This window comes from Anser brachyrhynchus (assembly GCF_964034855.1).
Source record: "Anser brachyrhynchus genome assembly, chromosome: 2".
Classification (NCBI taxonomy): Eukaryota; Metazoa; Chordata; class Aves; order Anseriformes; family Anatidae; genus Anser; species Anser brachyrhynchus.
The window spans coordinates 37,234,963-37,251,118 of NC_137695.1; the positions used below are offsets into that span (position 1 = coordinate 37,234,963).

A 16,156-nucleotide genomic window follows, 5' to 3' on the forward strand; every position below is an offset into this window, starting at 1 on the left:
GCAGCAGGCAGACAAAGGGCTGACACATGCCCTGCCCCAGGTGCGCAGCCCCGCTGATGGGGGCGCGGAGCCCCCTCGGCGGCGGAGCCGTGCCGAGTCGCTCAACAGGCTCCGGCGGGGGCACGGGCACCGGTACCGGGCAGGAGCCGCTCTGGCCACCAGCCCCGTGCAGGACTGGGGCTCGGCAGCCACTCGGTGGGGCCACCGGGGCTCACCGGAGCGGGACCCCCCCTGCCCGCCGCCGCTTTCTTTGTGTGCGCGGGGGGAGCGGCGGCGGCGGCGGGTCCCCCCCGGCGGGCTGTCAGCGCTGCCCGCCAGGAGGCGGGGAAGGGAAGGGACGGGAAGGGAAGGGAAGGGAGGAGGAGGAGGAGGAGGGAAGGCGAGGCAAGGCAAGGCAAGGCGCAGGCAGGCAGGGCGGCTCTCCCGTCCCCGCCGCGAGGTGACCCCGCTCCCCGTGCGGAGAGGGGCGCTGGAAGCACCGCGGGGCCTTTTGCCGGCCCCTCTGAGCAGCTTCGCCCAGCCCAGCCCCGCGGCGCGGCCGGCAGCGCCCCGGCGGGGCTCCGCCGCCTGCCGCTCCCCGGCGGCGCAGGAAGCGGGGCGCGGGCGGTGGCATTTGGCCATGGGCTGGCGGCAGCAGCGGCCGGGCGGCAGCGGGGCACCGCGCGGGGCTCGCAGCTAAGGGGCGAGGAGGAGGAGGAGGAGGAGGAGGAGGAGGAGGAGGGACCATGGCAGCATCCAGTAACTCCAGTCTGTCCGGCTCGTCCGTTTCCTCCGGTAAGTTTCGCCAGCGGTGTCTCCCCTCCCTCCATTTTTACCTGTCCGCAGCTCGCCGTCCCGCCTGCCCCGAGCTCCTCCGCGGTGCCCCCCCTGTTCTCCCCGATACCCCTGCGGGGGCGGCGGGGCTCGGCTCGCCCCCCGCTCCAACCTTTCCCCTCTGCCTTTGTGTGGGGTCAGGGAAGGGGGTGTCAGCCACCCTCTCGGCAGGTTACCAGGAGAGCCCTCCGGCTCCCACGGGCACGTTTTTGGGGGGCGGGAGACATTCGGGGACCGCCTCACCCGCCTGCGCTCCCCCCGGGCACAGCGCACCCCTCTCAGGGCACTGCCGCCGGGAGTGCCCCTGGCTGCGGGTCGCGGCACCCAGGGCGTTTTGAAACACTTTAGAATACCCGCAACTGGTTCCCGGTTGAAAACGAACTCAGTAATTAACTAAAAACGTTCCGGGTCAAAATATAAAATAAATTACACGCGCGGGGGCCGTGCGGGGGGCTGAGGATGCGCTGCTTGCCCTGGGGATCGGTGGTGGTGGCATGGGGCTGGCATCCCGCCTAACGCCGGGAAACAGAAAAGTTGCGTCTGTGAGCGAGGCGGTCTGAAATGGAAAGCCGTGGTATAATAGTACCGCCGTCTGCTTCTTACCTCATTGAGTTGTTATTTTAATGCGTGAGTGATAGTAGACCGAAGGAATTGGCAGGGAGCGTATCCTCAGCGTTATCCTGGCGTTTATTGGGCAGAAGAAGTAAATAGAGGGATGAACAACTTTGGGGTTCAAAGGACTTGTGACTCAGTGTTTTATGTGAGGTGCCAGACTGAGAATTTGTAAAAGCTCTTTTTAAACATAGCAATATGTGCTGTGAAAAGCAGACAAGCTCCTTTGGCTATCAATACAACTGTAGAAAATATAAATAAATTTAAAAAGCAACGAGCAAATGTTTCTTTTAAAGATGGTGTATGACTTACACAACTTACTATATGTGTCCCTGTTCCAGTATGTGCCACTTACAGCCAGATCCAAAGAAGGAACTGGCTCCTTAAAATACATATTTATTCCAACCCTTTTAATAGCAAACACTAACACTGCAAGCCCTGACTGCCTAAACTAGAAAGCACCTAAAAGAAGTAGGCATGAGAAATTGTGTTGTGTTCACATTCATGATGCAAGAGTCGCAAGACTGGAATGAAAACAAGCAAGAGTCTACCCAACTCAGTAGCCTACTAGTTAAGGTCCTCATCCAGGCAATGTGACTTTTATTTGATGGATTGTGTATATGATTTATACATCTCAGTTATGTGAAAAACACAGAAATAACCCTAAAAAGCTGGACTGGAACCCATGATTCTCCTCCTTGGTGATCTAAGCATTAAGCTGCAGAAGCATGTTCCCTGTGTGCTTAGCTTCTGTACTCTGTGAGTCTCCAAGACTTTCTGGCACGTTGTGCCAGCCTCTGAGAAACATTGCTCAGCACAGGCTTCTGAATCCCCTCAGGCTGTACTGAGTCAGGCCCCAGGATTCATCCAACACTGAACCCTTGCAGTCTGGGTTCAAATGCCTGATCTGAAAAGAAGAGTGGGAGTTCAGAAACATGATAAGTGTGGGCATTTGGTATTGGCTAACTCGAGGTGGCTTCACCTGCAGTTAGGTGAATCCAGCACCAAGCTTAGCGTCTAGCCTGGGAACTGAGCTCTGAGCAGATGCACATATTTGAAAGTTAGGGGGGCTGGCTCTTGACAGCTCTCTGCTTTGTATGAAGCCCTTTGCTACAGCCTTCAGCAGTTTGTGGTCTATATTTTGGTTTGTATTTTTTTGCAAGGACAAGAACAGCTGAGCCTTGGCCCACGCTTGGGGCTCTTAGATGCCACAGTAATGCAACTAATAAATATTGTCAAGTGCTTCATAAAATAACAGAGTGCCCTTCACTTTCATACTTTACAATGTTGGAGTGCTTTTTTTTTTTTTTCTTCCCAGTGCATTCAGTCTGTGGTGTGTTTTTTTTTTCTTTATATGTACTAATCAGAAGTTAAATTTGCTGCAGCATGCTGAAGTTTCCAATATTAGCAGACACACCATATCTGACTATGTGCAGCTGTATTTTGGCTGTCTGTGGTTTCAGTTCTCAGAACTCAGCAAGTCTTAGAGCATACTTTTTTACATAATCTAACCAAACAGTCTTGCTTTTAAATTTAATTTGGTAGAATTTATGTGTATGTTTAACTTACCAGTATGAAGACTTCCAAATGACATAATTATTTCTACTCAGGAGAAGAGGGAAGATTATAGCACTACGCTACACTTTACTAATAGAAATAAAGTTCATGGCTGATGGCAGAACACCAAGTTGCAGTACTCAGCTGTACCACTGACTTGATGCTTGGCCTTGATCAAGCTACATAATGTGCTGCTGGATCATTTGTCCATTTCTAGGAGCAGTGTAGTGTTTGTCCACCTCATACAGAACTTCTGAAGCCAAATTAAAACATTGCTCATATAATTCAGATCTTGAAATAATCTAGGAACTATTTGAACTATACTATTAGACTATACTTGCAAATGCATTTTTAGCTTCAGCAAAAAAAAATATATATATATATGTGTGCATATATATGTATCTCAAGATACACCCATACACAAACATTCTGAAAATAAATAGGACTGTTCTTCTTGAGAGCATATAAATAATTCAAATTTGAGAGCACTGCCAGGGTTTGCTCTTGTTTTGAGGTAACAACAGAAGTCCAGAAAGTAGTGTCTATAACATCCAAATATGTGGTTAGTTTTGAGCACTAAAATGTGATAATTAACAATGAAGTCTTCCTTAATTTCTTCTGGGTACTTGTCAGGGTACTAGCTAGTAGGAAGGGGGCATATGCATGAGTACATGTTGAGCTGATAGATAGCCAGATTCTGGTCCATCTGAACACAGTGTGGTGCTGAACATCTTAAGGTTCTTTCTAAGATTTCGTTTAGGCTCTACTACCTGTATGGAAAGGCAAGGGTTAGCTAGAATCTGTCTTCTAAGAAGTAAAAGGTTTTATTGACTGAGTGATAATAGTGGGAATTAGCGTTTGAATGGCAGATGGGAATTTTCATTCCCTTTTTTTTAAAGGGATGATTTCTTCCATCTCTTACATACCTTTCTGAAAATCCAGATAGTTCTCCATTCTTTAATGTTCATCTCTACTCTTCTTTTTTAAAAACAGACATTCATTATTCTGGTAAGCACAGCTGTATTGTAGGAACAAAGTAGCCCCATGAAGCCCTGGGCAGGGTGAAAAAAGTTAGTTCATGAACACTGGTGCTGAAACATGGGAATTTGTTTCTGCAAATGACCATTTGCCTTGTCATGTTTCTGTTTTGATTCCTGCCAGTTCATGTCAATGAGAATGTTCAACAAGTCAAAATGCTAAACAATTCAAGAACATGTCATGTGAGAAAGCTGGCCAAGAATTTTATGGTGTAGATATTTTGCCTTCCCACCTACACTTCTGTAAAGGTGCAAGTGGGATTTATAGCCTTCACTTGAACTTGTGTCTGTGTAAAGACCAGAATTTCGTTCTGTCCTGGAGCAGTCATTTGTAAGTACTGCCTGCAAAGTGGCGTGTCAGGGTGGCTCATTGTAACTGTAGCAAATGGGCTGCTGACATGTCTGAAGACCTATGAGATATAAACTAATGTTAATGCAAGTATTAGTACTTAGGGATGTGTAGCTCCTTTGCTTTCACAGCTTGAGACCCTGTCTCTTCTTCAGTTAGTGGTTTTGGTGCTGGTCCCAAGAACAGCTATGAGGAGGCTAATCGTAGTTCAGGAGCACTAGGTACTCATCATGGGGCCCATCTGACTGGAATCTATGATGTGTTTTTTTTTTCAGTAAGCTAGCAGTTGGTGACAACAAAATCTACAGGAGAGAGCAGTGGATATTTGTGTTGCATTTCTCCATATATAACTCTCTGCTTTTGGAGACAGAACCTATGCTGCTCTTTGGTTACTAACACTTGCATTTAAATGTGTCTGGGGGAGAAAAGGATATACCGTGCCAAGGGAAGAAGGTGGATCTGCTAAGCAGTTAAATTAAGTACTCTTCTTCGGACCTTGGGTAAATCTGCAAAGCATACGAACTGCTCAAATTATAATTACTTTCACTGGGAATTCCACTTCATTTTCCCACAATCTCTTCTATAGCAAATGCCCAGGTGGTCTGTTAGCTTTATGCCTTGCAAGCCCCTTAAATTTTGTGATTTTCTCTAGCTGAAGTGCTGATTCAACCACAAGTGGCATCTTTTTTTGCTATCCTGTCCTTGAAAGAGGACTGTACATGTTTCTGTGCTTTCCTTCATGCTGCTTTCTCCTTAAGACAGACCTATTCCCTTGCTGCTCCCCATCTTAGTACTGACCCTTATTCTCACTCATTTTGATCTTTTTTATTTTCTTTTATTTTATTTTTATTTATCTATTTTTGAAACTTCTCATCTTCTCCTGTCAAACCTTTTACTTCTCGCCCTTCATCACCAGCTGTCTCCAGTTTACCCAGCAGCCAAATACTGATTGTTCATGACTGATGAACTTCAGGCTCCACTTTGTGGAATTTGAATTCAGTCTTGCTTGAAGACACCTCTGTACCTCTCCTCTGCTTTTCTGAGGAACAAAAAAATCCAGCATGCTTCCCAACCTGTCTCCATTTATGGGTGTCAGATGTCTCAGCCTCCTCACTGTTGTGCCATCCTAAGCTAGCAAAATGGCTGGAAATCCCAGCTGCCTTCAAGACTTTGAGTTCTTCTGAAAAAGAGCTCTGTGTGAGAAGCCTTCTGCCAGATAGCCTCCCTGTAGTGGGCAGGAAGGTTAGAGAGCTTGGATCTGTCAGGTAAGAGAGATAGTTGCATCCACACCAAAGGCAAGTATAAATGCAAGTCTGCTAGAGGGTAGCGTGCCATTAGGCTTTCTCTTCCAGCAGGACTCAGACTGTGCCAAAATCTTTGCCTTTACAAGGCAAATATAAAAATATGTTGTTGGTGTACCCAGAGCTCCACAGATAAATTTTCAGGTGCCAGAGAAGCCATGGATGCTGAAGGGATAGCTGTGCACCTTTCCACTTCCCACCTGAGCCGATGCTTCTTCACGTGCTGTTTGTGTCCCAGGTAATAGCTGTCACTAGGCCATATGACTGAGTTGGAAACGCATAGGTGAGCTTTCTGCTGCAGGCCTGGAGATGGGCTTGTGTGTCTTGTCTACATATTTTTACTTTTCAGCTGTATAGAATAATTAGCTGCTCTAAGATGCCTGTTCTCCCTACAAACCTCCAGCTTTTGTAAACTCTGATATCTATATAAAAGATGACTGTTATAAATTCTTCTTTTAAAATCGCCAGTTATTGGTGATTTTTTTTTAAATTGAAAATCGAAAACTATATTTTTCTGTCCCGAAGCTCACGGAAAAAGGCATTTAAGTATCATTTAACCAGTGATCCTAAATTAATAATGAAGTTTATGGTTTGAAAACTCATTCTTGTCATAAATTGAAAAACGACAAATTGCTTTTTTTCATAAATGAACAGAGGTATGTTGTTCAAAGGCAGCATAGTTCTCAACTATGTATTTTCACACATACTGTGCATTTCAGGATAAAAAATGGCTTACTGAGGGAAGAAGAAAAATCTTTGATGGTTCTGGTAACTTAACAAGGTCAAAATAAAATATTAAAGGCTCATGACTCTCTAGGGGTCATGAAGGTGCTATGATGTGAAATAGGCAGATATATTGTAAAAATGAAAGTCAACAGAAGCTGATTTTAATTAAGATGCTAGCAAGTGAGAAGAAATGAAATTACTGTTGTACACAGATTCAGAGAGATTCTAATTGGGGAAAAAGATTAGTAAATGAAAACAGATGTTTATTCTCAATGATCTAATAGAAATAGTGTTGTGAAAATGGTACATGAAAGCTATTTAAATAACGCTGCCATTATGCTGATAAGGTGTTACTTCTGATTTTTAAAAGGGCAATAAGAGTGGTTTTTTTTATTCCTTTTTTTTTTTTTCTTCCTGTTCCTTATGCCAAGCTTCTGCTGGCCAGGGTGTTCTTGCTCTAAATTAAAGCTGAAGTCTTTTGTATTTGGTGATTATAAAAAAACTCACCATTCTTATTAAAAATAATGAAAATTCAAAAGGGAATAATGGCAAAGTACCCCATCCTGATGTAATGATTGATCCAACAGTTAGCTACTGAATATGTAGGCTGTGATTACTGAGAATAAAACATACTGGAAACTGGTATAATACATCTCTGCTTCACAATTTAGCTTATATTTATACTTGGTGAAGCAAAAGTCTTATTTCTCTTATGGATATGCTTGTTTCAGAGGCATATGTGTAGGATCAGACAAACAGTCTTTCATGCTGTCATGATGACCTTTTTGGATACCAGTTCAGTTGACTAGTCCTTGCCTTCTGTTTGATGGTTTTAAGAAGGTTTAGCTATGCCAAACACTGAGCAATGATAGGAAGGAATATTTTAAAATATGCACAATCCTCCTGTACGGCTGCACCCATAGTGTTTCACAAGGCACTTTTCAAATTATAATCATTTGGCTACTATTGTGTGTAGGTAAGTTTTTAACCTGCTGTTTTAGGTGAAGAAATACGGGTTTTTTGAGTCACTTTGTTTATATATACAACCAAAGCATCCCTTTGGCTAAAGGGCAGCCATAGCAGGGTTTGCCTCGCTTGCAAGGCTGAGTGCTGGCAGAAGGCATTCCCATGCTGGGGAGCCAGTCTGTTGTCGTTTGCTCTTCTCTCCTACAAAACAAAGAGGTACTTCAGAGATTAAATATTTGGAGAACTGTGTGTTAAGGAATGGCACATTAATATTGCATGAAGAAGCTTTTGTTGCAGGGAAATGTAGCAGGATTTATACAAGAAGCTACAAATCTGTAGTTCTGTGTATGTCACATTCTTCACAGGTGTAGTCACAGTTTGTCTAAGAATTACATACAGTAGCTTGTGTAAACATATAGCTTTAACTGCTAGGAATAATAACCCATTCTTGCTGTCTTTTTCTGACCTTTGATTATGAGAATGTAAATTCAAGTTTTATATTTGGAGGTAGTTATTACAAACTATGAATCATGCACAGTTCAGCAATAATAGTTTTATCACCCTGTTTTACTCAGCAATAATCCAAATCCCGGGGCTGGAAAGTGACTGTAGTTCTGGTACCAGAAAACTGATGCTGCAATAGTGTCCTTGCAACACTGATGTGCTTTAAAGTTTGCTGGTGATGGGGATGAAACTAGGTCTCATGCATTTGGTGAGGTAAGGACAAGTTAAGGGGCTTTTAAAATGCAGAAGAATGTGCACGTGTCCCTTGCTTCACTCCTGTTGTTATTGGTCAAGGTCATCACAAAACAATTAGTTCAGTAAATAAGACATCTCTTCTGAGGATATCATTATCTAGCAGTCTGATTCCCCCGAGACAAGGTGTCTCAGTTATAGTGTTGGTACTGACAGTATGGAAAGTACTATGTGGGCCCTTTCTTACCGTCAGGAAATCACACGTCACCTACCATGACCTACGTGTCAAGTCATATTTCTGAATTTGTTCTTACAAGCTTGTCATGTAGCTTTTCCTCTCCTTTCTTCTCACCTTCTTGTGTTTAAACATTGCTCTTAGCTTTAAAAAAAAAAATAAAGTTATGAAGTGTCTTTGTGGTGGAAGTGTGTTTGTGGTGTTATGGTTTTTTATTTCATCAAAGAAGAAAATCAAATGCTAGAGTTAGAGAACTTAGTTTGTAAATGAGATTGAGCTTGTTGAGCAGACGTTTAATTGCTAAAAATTTGTCTTATCTTGACAGATCAATTGGTTAAATGTTTGGCTTCATTTTATGTCAAGAAAGAAAAATGAAAAGCACGTGTCATCGGTGTGCATACTGGCAATGGCCATTGCAAGGGCAGGCAGAAGTTCCTGGGAGAATATGGTTCTCTACCAGAAATATTCTGGAGGGCCTATGCTCTATTCAAAAGCAAAAGGAATCCACCAGCTCTTTAAACATTAAATTTTCCATCAAAAGACACTGAATCTACATTGTAATATTTTCCTGCTGTGTGGAGCTGCACTGAATCCACCTTAATTCCCTAATAAACTAGATCAGTGTGCCCCAAAGCAATGAGGAGAGGATGAGGGAATCATCCCTCAGGCCCAGGCAAATCCTCCATTTTCAACTTTTCCAAGGAATATACATGGTTGCTGTTAAAGGCAGTAGTATTTTTGTGTGTGGCTGAAGTACTGCCTCATTCAGAATGAAATATATTTAACCCTGCCTCTTGAGGGTGGCTGGTCCTGCATCACCTTGTGGAAAAATGTGTACAGTGAAACCTGAGGAGTGCTGGTTATCAATTCAGGTTGAATACGGAGTAGGTAGTGTCTACATATCGTGTGTGAGAATGTGTAGATTAATAGTAAACATCCCAACTCGCATTTGGGAGTTCAGGGTTGGGTACTGCCTAGCATAGAGGCATATATAATCCATGAAACTCTTTAACACATAAAAATAGAGATGCTCATGACTGATGTGGGCTTTCAGGATGTTTAGATGACTTTATAGGCCATTCATCCAGTGCTGTTAAGCACAATGGTGTATCATTTCTGTCTAAAGTCCCTGAGCTGTATGTAGGCTGGGAAACTGCACTGGTGAGGTATATACACTATATGCCTGCCATATCCTCTTACTCTTCTTTAGGTATCCACTGATAGTCACTGTGGGAGATAATCTACCCATCTGACCTACTGTTGCTGTTCTTACAAATATAGCGGGTAGAGTTACTGCTGAATCAACACTTCTAGGTCATGCTTTCTACAGCCAACAGCTTCTGAAAGATACGAGAAATTTGAGGGTTGAAATATGGGGTGCTGACATTCATTGCTCCAGATTTAACAAACAAACGGAAAAAAAAGAAAAACAAGAAAAAAAAAAAAGAAGAAAAAAAAACACCAAAACCCCCACACCTATGTTGCAAAGAGTTCTGATGGGAAGATCTTATTAAGGGTGTGTACTACATAGAGCCGTGTATAGAGTTAATGACACATGGAGCATTCACCTGTTTCTGCCTTGGCAACTCAGAATAGATCAGGGAGAAAGTTGTCTAACTTCTCTGTGCTATGTTGTTAACTCGGTGCACAAAAATCAGTCAAAGAAGTCAAAACAATCAGACTTGTCTAAAATCCTCTTTCTTCTTCAGAATGAAAAGCTTTTCCATTCTTCTTCATTGCTCTATGAACATACAACCCAGCTGGATTTATGATCCAGCTCTAGTTTGATCACATTTCAGTCTCTTTGATTCATTTATTAAGGCTAGCAATTAATGAACCTCTAAGAGCTAGAGCAGAGTTTTTCATATAAGGTTCCAAGATTTAGGGCTTTACAAAAAAAAAAAAAAAAAGTGAATGTTGCAATCAAATTTCTGTAAAATCCAGGACTTTTTTTATTATTCTTCAGTGCATGGAAGTGTCATAAAGCTGAATTAATTGTTTGTAAATGATTTTGTTTTTCAATGAAAACCCCTTTATGAGCACAAGGTATTCAGTCCTGACCCTTCAAGCTGCTTGGTACCTTCTGTTCCCACTGCACTGAGGTACTAAATCAGCAGCTTGCTGGATTGGGTGGTTGCTTATCTGAGTATTTTTATGCATTTTCCATTAAAGCAGCATCTGCTGTTATGATGGGGCAAATTATTATAGGCTGCACAGGAAACCTCCCCTCCTCCAAGTACTGGTACATAACATATTTAATATTTGGTGCATTTATATCATAGATATATAATATGTCAATTCATCGATGACGAATTTCCAAGGATTATGTACAAGACTTAAATTATACATAATTTGTATAAATACCTGTTTCTCGAGAGAGCATGCTCTCCATAACTCCTGATCTCTTGCCAGGCAAACCAAGATGATGGACAGCTTTTGGCTTCATGCTGTGATAGCTCTCTATTTTATTTAGCAATCTGAAACACACAGTTAGGTTGTTCTGTGTTGACAAAATTATTTACTGAAAGAATATTGAACTTTTTGATGTCTTAACAAAACAGAAGGACAAATTTCAATTTTAAGCTTCCTCTGACCATATCCTCTAACCTCTATCCTCCTTCCTCTAACATATCAATATGTGTTGGAAATTTTGCTTAAGTTCAGAGAATAAAAATAAGTGATGACTTAAATAGGAGTGGCTGTCGTGAATGAAACTGCAACATTCATGGGTGAGTGTCTGGGGCTCGGAGACAAATTAAAGCTATGGAAATGGTGATTGACAAGCATGTTTTTTTTTCCTCTTCAGTTATGACACTAACAGCACTTAACCTGTAAACCACTGAGAAATAAAACTGATGAACTGGAGAAGGACTGAGGCATATAGATGTCCAACTAATTAGGTTTTTTGAAATTATGCAGACGGGAGAAGGGGATATTTTGACTTAGGTTGTGTAGACTGAAAAGTAGAGATTTCTGGATTCTCTTTACAAAGTGGGCTGCTGTGTCAGACCAAGGCATTGAGCAAGGAAGAAATCTATAGGTTTTTAACGTAGGAAGTCCAGGCATTTTGGTAGTAGATAAGTACATCTCAGCATGTTAAAGAGAGAAGCCCTAGGTGCACTGATGGTGTGTTAACAAACATTGTGTCATTAGTCCACATTGGGTTCAGGCCATATCAAGCATTTCTGAGGGAGCAGACAAGCAGAGGAGGTCTAAGATATATCCAAAAGTGTCACTTATTGGTTGTGGAAAAACTAGATAATACCTATTCTTCCTGTGATTGAACTAAAAGTTGACCCTCAAATTGAAGAAGCATCCTATGCAACAGTAGCATTTTAGGTACATATATGATAGATAGAATGGGATGTCAAGGATAGGAGGTTTAAGGTGGAACTCCAAGAGCTGCGTTTCCATCGGTGCAGCTCCTGGTGTGATAGCCATAGTGGATTTCTGTATTGCAGTTTGTGATTTCTCATGCAGTGTGAAAAAGTATCACGAACACAAAAGGAAAGTGTTTTCTGTGCATGCTGTTGGGTAATGCTATGTCACATTGCTAAACAGTTGTTTTATTTCCTTTCAGAAGTGATGGATTATTTGATTTGATCAAGAAAAAAAAATCTCCCAAATCCATTACATTGCTTTATACCATTGGTTTTAAAAATAAAGCTAAAAAAATAAATTTTAAGTGCAACCACAAAGGGTTAAAGGTATTATTTTTAATGATTAATGTAACAGTAAAGCTTTAAGCACTGGAGACTTAAGAAGTCAATGCATACTGTGCAATTTCTGCTAGAACTACAAAATTTGGCAGGTATGTACAGTTTATATATGGGTTTATTTGCACGTTAAAATTATTTGAACATACGGTCTTAAGAGCTGTAATGACAAAATAGTGTTCAGACACAGAAATATTCTGGAATAACTATCCCTGACCACTATTCTGTTAAGTTACAGTAATGTAGATCATCAGCTTGAAAGGTGTAGAAATATAGCATTAATTATACTCATTTGTCAAGTAACACTAAGCTTCCTTTTTTATTCTTTTTGCCTTTCTGCTGAACATATTCTTGAAGGCTGGTTGCTCCCTCCTTTCAGAGAAAGAATACATTTCTGTCATCAGAGACTTAAACCTGAATCTGAATTTTCAAGTTTTTTTTTCTTCTTTTATTTAGTTTGGTGTTGTTTAGCACAGGACCCAAACGTGTTGTGGTTAAACAAAGAAAACAAATAATAAAAGGGTAAAACAGCATGAAGATAAGCTGATTCATTTCAGTAAAACTTTGTGAAACAAAACAGCTTGTTATTAGTTAGAAGAATTCCTACCATGCATGTAAAAAGTACACTCAGGGCTGGAGGTCTACATTGCTGAATGTTGTTAAAACATATATATAATAATTACTGCATTTTTATTTATGCTGAGATATTTATAAGGAGACAGTGGCTTTTCCATGAAAACAGGTTGGTGACTGTGTAAATGCAGACTAGACAACAATTTGGGGTCCAAAGTCTTGTAACTTGAAGAATACTGGAAGCATTATCATAGTTGGTGTAAACTCCAGTCAAAAGGGTGAAGAATTGACACTGTTATTAATTACATGTATTGAGTGAATGCATGTGTAAGTTTAAGAAAATATCAGCAGGAATGTTTAGGAAAATAGCAGGAATGCGCCCCCCACTCCTTCCAGCCATTTCTTCTTTAATTCTGTTAACTAAGGAGGAGGCACGTTGCCTTCAAAGAGCTGCTGTAGAGGGCTTTGACTCATGAAAGCCTTCTCTGTCTTGTATTTGTTTCACTTCCTTTGATCTCTTTTGGCTTGATGAGTACGTGTCATCGCTTGGTTTTGCAATTGCTTCCTCTTGTGCAGATATGACAGTAATAAATATATTCACTGAAGGGTGTAATTTAAAATTTATATTATTCACAGTTATTGGCAAGTACTTTAGCCTAAATGGTGAAAATGAGGGGCAGTTTGGTTCAGTTCAAGTTTTTAAAATAATTGATCAGTCTTATCAATATGCATAATAAGCTTATCAAAACAGACTTCTCAAAAATTAAAGATGAAAAAACTCAATATAAAATGATTGTAAGTGTAATTGAGTAGTGTAATTTACATTCCTTTTACAGGAAAAGGCTTTCAGCTTCATCTCTTAAGCAGCTTTAGAAAACTGCATGCTGACTCCTGGCAGTAGTGTATTGATTGAAAGCTTCCAGAGTGTCTAGAAAACAGAAATGTACACAAATTAGTGTGAAAGTGATGTGTCTTACAGAAAGTCCATCACTGTCTACGGTTTGTAAGAAATATGTTAACTTCAGAAGTACTGGATTTACTGCTCTTATGTAATAATCAAGAGTTTATTATCAGCAGGATTTTTTTAATCTTTTTTTTTTTTTTGCATCATTCTGTAAATCCTTAACTAAGCCTCACAGTGCCTGTTTCATAACTGGGGGACAAAAATGACAGAAAAATGAAACCACTTATTTACTACCAGGGGCTATAACTAAAATCAACATGGAGTTTAAAAAAGAGATTTTTCAATAAATATTCACAATTTTTTAGACAGTAACTTGGGGTGTTTTGCCCATATAAGAGACATATTTAGAACATTTTTTCCCTTTTGTTTGGTAAAATACAGTGTCACAAATTTCCTATATGTTGTGGTTCCCTTCATAAAAGTAGTTTAGGGAATGCTTTGTCCCACTACAGTTGAATTACATTTCTCTTTGCTTTTCCCTCCTTTCTCATATATACTCATTCCCTCCAAATGTAGATATGTGCTACGTTCAGGCTTGGGGTTAGAATAGAACTATGCTTAAACCAGTGAAGTGACTCCAAGTAACGTCAGTGATGGGAGCAATTTTATCCTGCATTTGTGTTCCAACAGTTATTTAGTCTGATACTGACTTTCCCCATCCTTGATGATCAGACTCTTCACTAGTAAACATTTCAGAACAGATTTATTCATTGATACATACTTGAAGAAGTTGATGCTGTTCATTTCTGAGGCTGTTGAGTACCATTTGGAATAGCAGCTGCTGAGGTAGTGATTTGGACGTGTCCCCTACTACCATTGAAAGGAGAAACATCGTGGGCGCACAAAACCTTTCCAAAGTATCAACGACATGCAAGTCTGAAAGCATTTGCATATTTTAACAGATTTTTTTCCCCACCATGAATGTATTTATCTTGCTTGCAGATACAAGTCTGATAGTTTGATGTCAAGCAGAAATGACTTCAGAATTTTTTTGTATATCCAAGCCTCTGTAAGCCTATGAGTAAGGGCATTTTCTTTCTGATCATCTGCCAGGCAATGACAAACTTAAGGAAATGCGATCTTATGGGTAGGACTCCATAGTCAGCTCAGTTTACTGTATCCTGTGATTTAGCAGATCCTGCAGTCCATGTAATGGGAGATGCCAGCTCCCATTTGAGGGAACTTTAAGAAGGAATGAGGAGCTTACCTCCAGGTCTGCAACAGCTTTCTGAAATACTAAGAAAAAAGAGTTTTGTAGTGGGGTTATTATTTGAAAACAAACAAATTTTAGACCAAATTTTCAAGCTTCCACAAGTCAACAAGCTGTGCTGACTAGCCTATATATCATATTATCTGTGTGTCTGGTAGTATTGTTCGTTTTAATAGTTTCTACCAATTTACCAAGTGCAGTTGTCAGGTAACTGGGAGTTTTTTGTGGAGCCCTTTATAAAACTGACAATGTTAGCCCTCTTCCTGTCCTCTGATAATGAGGCAATTTTAAGAGACAGTCAAAATGCTGTTTCACCTCTAAGTTTCTTATGAAGTCTTTGATAAACGTCTTCTGATCCGTACCATTTGTTACTCTTCATGTGTTTGTTCCGTAAATTACACAGAAACCTCAGTGTGAAATGTATGTAGTCCCTCCTAAAGAAGTGTTCTGTTCTGGGGGCTTCCCTGGGCCCTGTGTTCTCTATGTGCACATCTCAAAATACTCAATTATTTTCTGCTGTGGCCTGTGAGAGCTCCTTTTATGCCTTGATCATCTATTGGCCAGAGTGGTAGGCTATGAATTCAAACATGAAAAAGGGGTTGTTGTTAATTCTCATGTCTTCTGCAAGTCATTTCTCAGGCTGTATTTTGGCTTGCTGCATTACGTTTTGAGTTTGCTTTGGATTTATGGTTGTTGGTTTTTGTTTTGTTTTGTTTTTCATCTAACCTGCTGTAGTTGATGAGTCTTTCTACTTCCTTCATTTGGACATGACTCCAGCTTCCAGAAGGATGTTTCCTTGCTTCCAATAACCCCTTGTGTACTGCAGTTTAGCTCTGCTGTCTTCCTTTTCCACTTTTTGAAATCTTTTTTTGATAGGTGACATATATTTGCTCTGGGCTCCAGTATGGTATCTCTGTTTACCATTCAGCCTGGAAGGGTTTAACTACGTTAGCTTCCCCATTTAGCTTCCTTTTAGCAAGATTTAATGTATCCTCCAGGGTAACTTATAAATCAGATTTCAAAGGTTTTATCAGTCCTGTCAAAATTTCATAGTACATGTATCAACACTACCTACAGTTACAAATCCATTAAAAATGTCCAAACTGTAAAAACCATGTGTGAATGTGTAAGCACGCATGTCTGCGCATCATAGATAGGGAACAGATAATAGTTCCTGACAGGAAAAATAATTTTAAATGTAGAATCTGGGCAGTCAAATCTGTTTTCTGTTTGTTTTTATCAGGTTCTAAAACAGCAGAAAGTGTTACTTAAGGTGTAACATCGCCTTCGTCAGCTGACACCGCCTTAGGGATAGCCCAGCTTCTCCTGTGTCTAAGGAGTCTGGGAAGTAAGGTTTCGGTTGTGAGTTATTGCAGTCTGGAATTGGGATCAAGATGGTTT

The 16,156-nt window shown here is 40.8% G+C and overlaps 1 protein-coding gene across 1 annotated transcript in view; it reads left to right on the forward strand.

The window, feature by feature from the left end:
- Positions 1-676: 676 nt before the first annotated feature.
- The window catches only part of CHN2 (chimerin 2), a 165,949-nt gene continuing 150,469 nt past the window's right edge, over positions 677-16,156 (forward strand). The window contains exon 1 of the mRNA XM_080582200.1: positions 677-774. Coding sequence (XP_080438326.1) covers positions 726-774 — 49 coding nt within the window. The 5' untranslated portion in view covers positions 677-725. The remainder of the gene's footprint in view (positions 775-16,156) is intronic.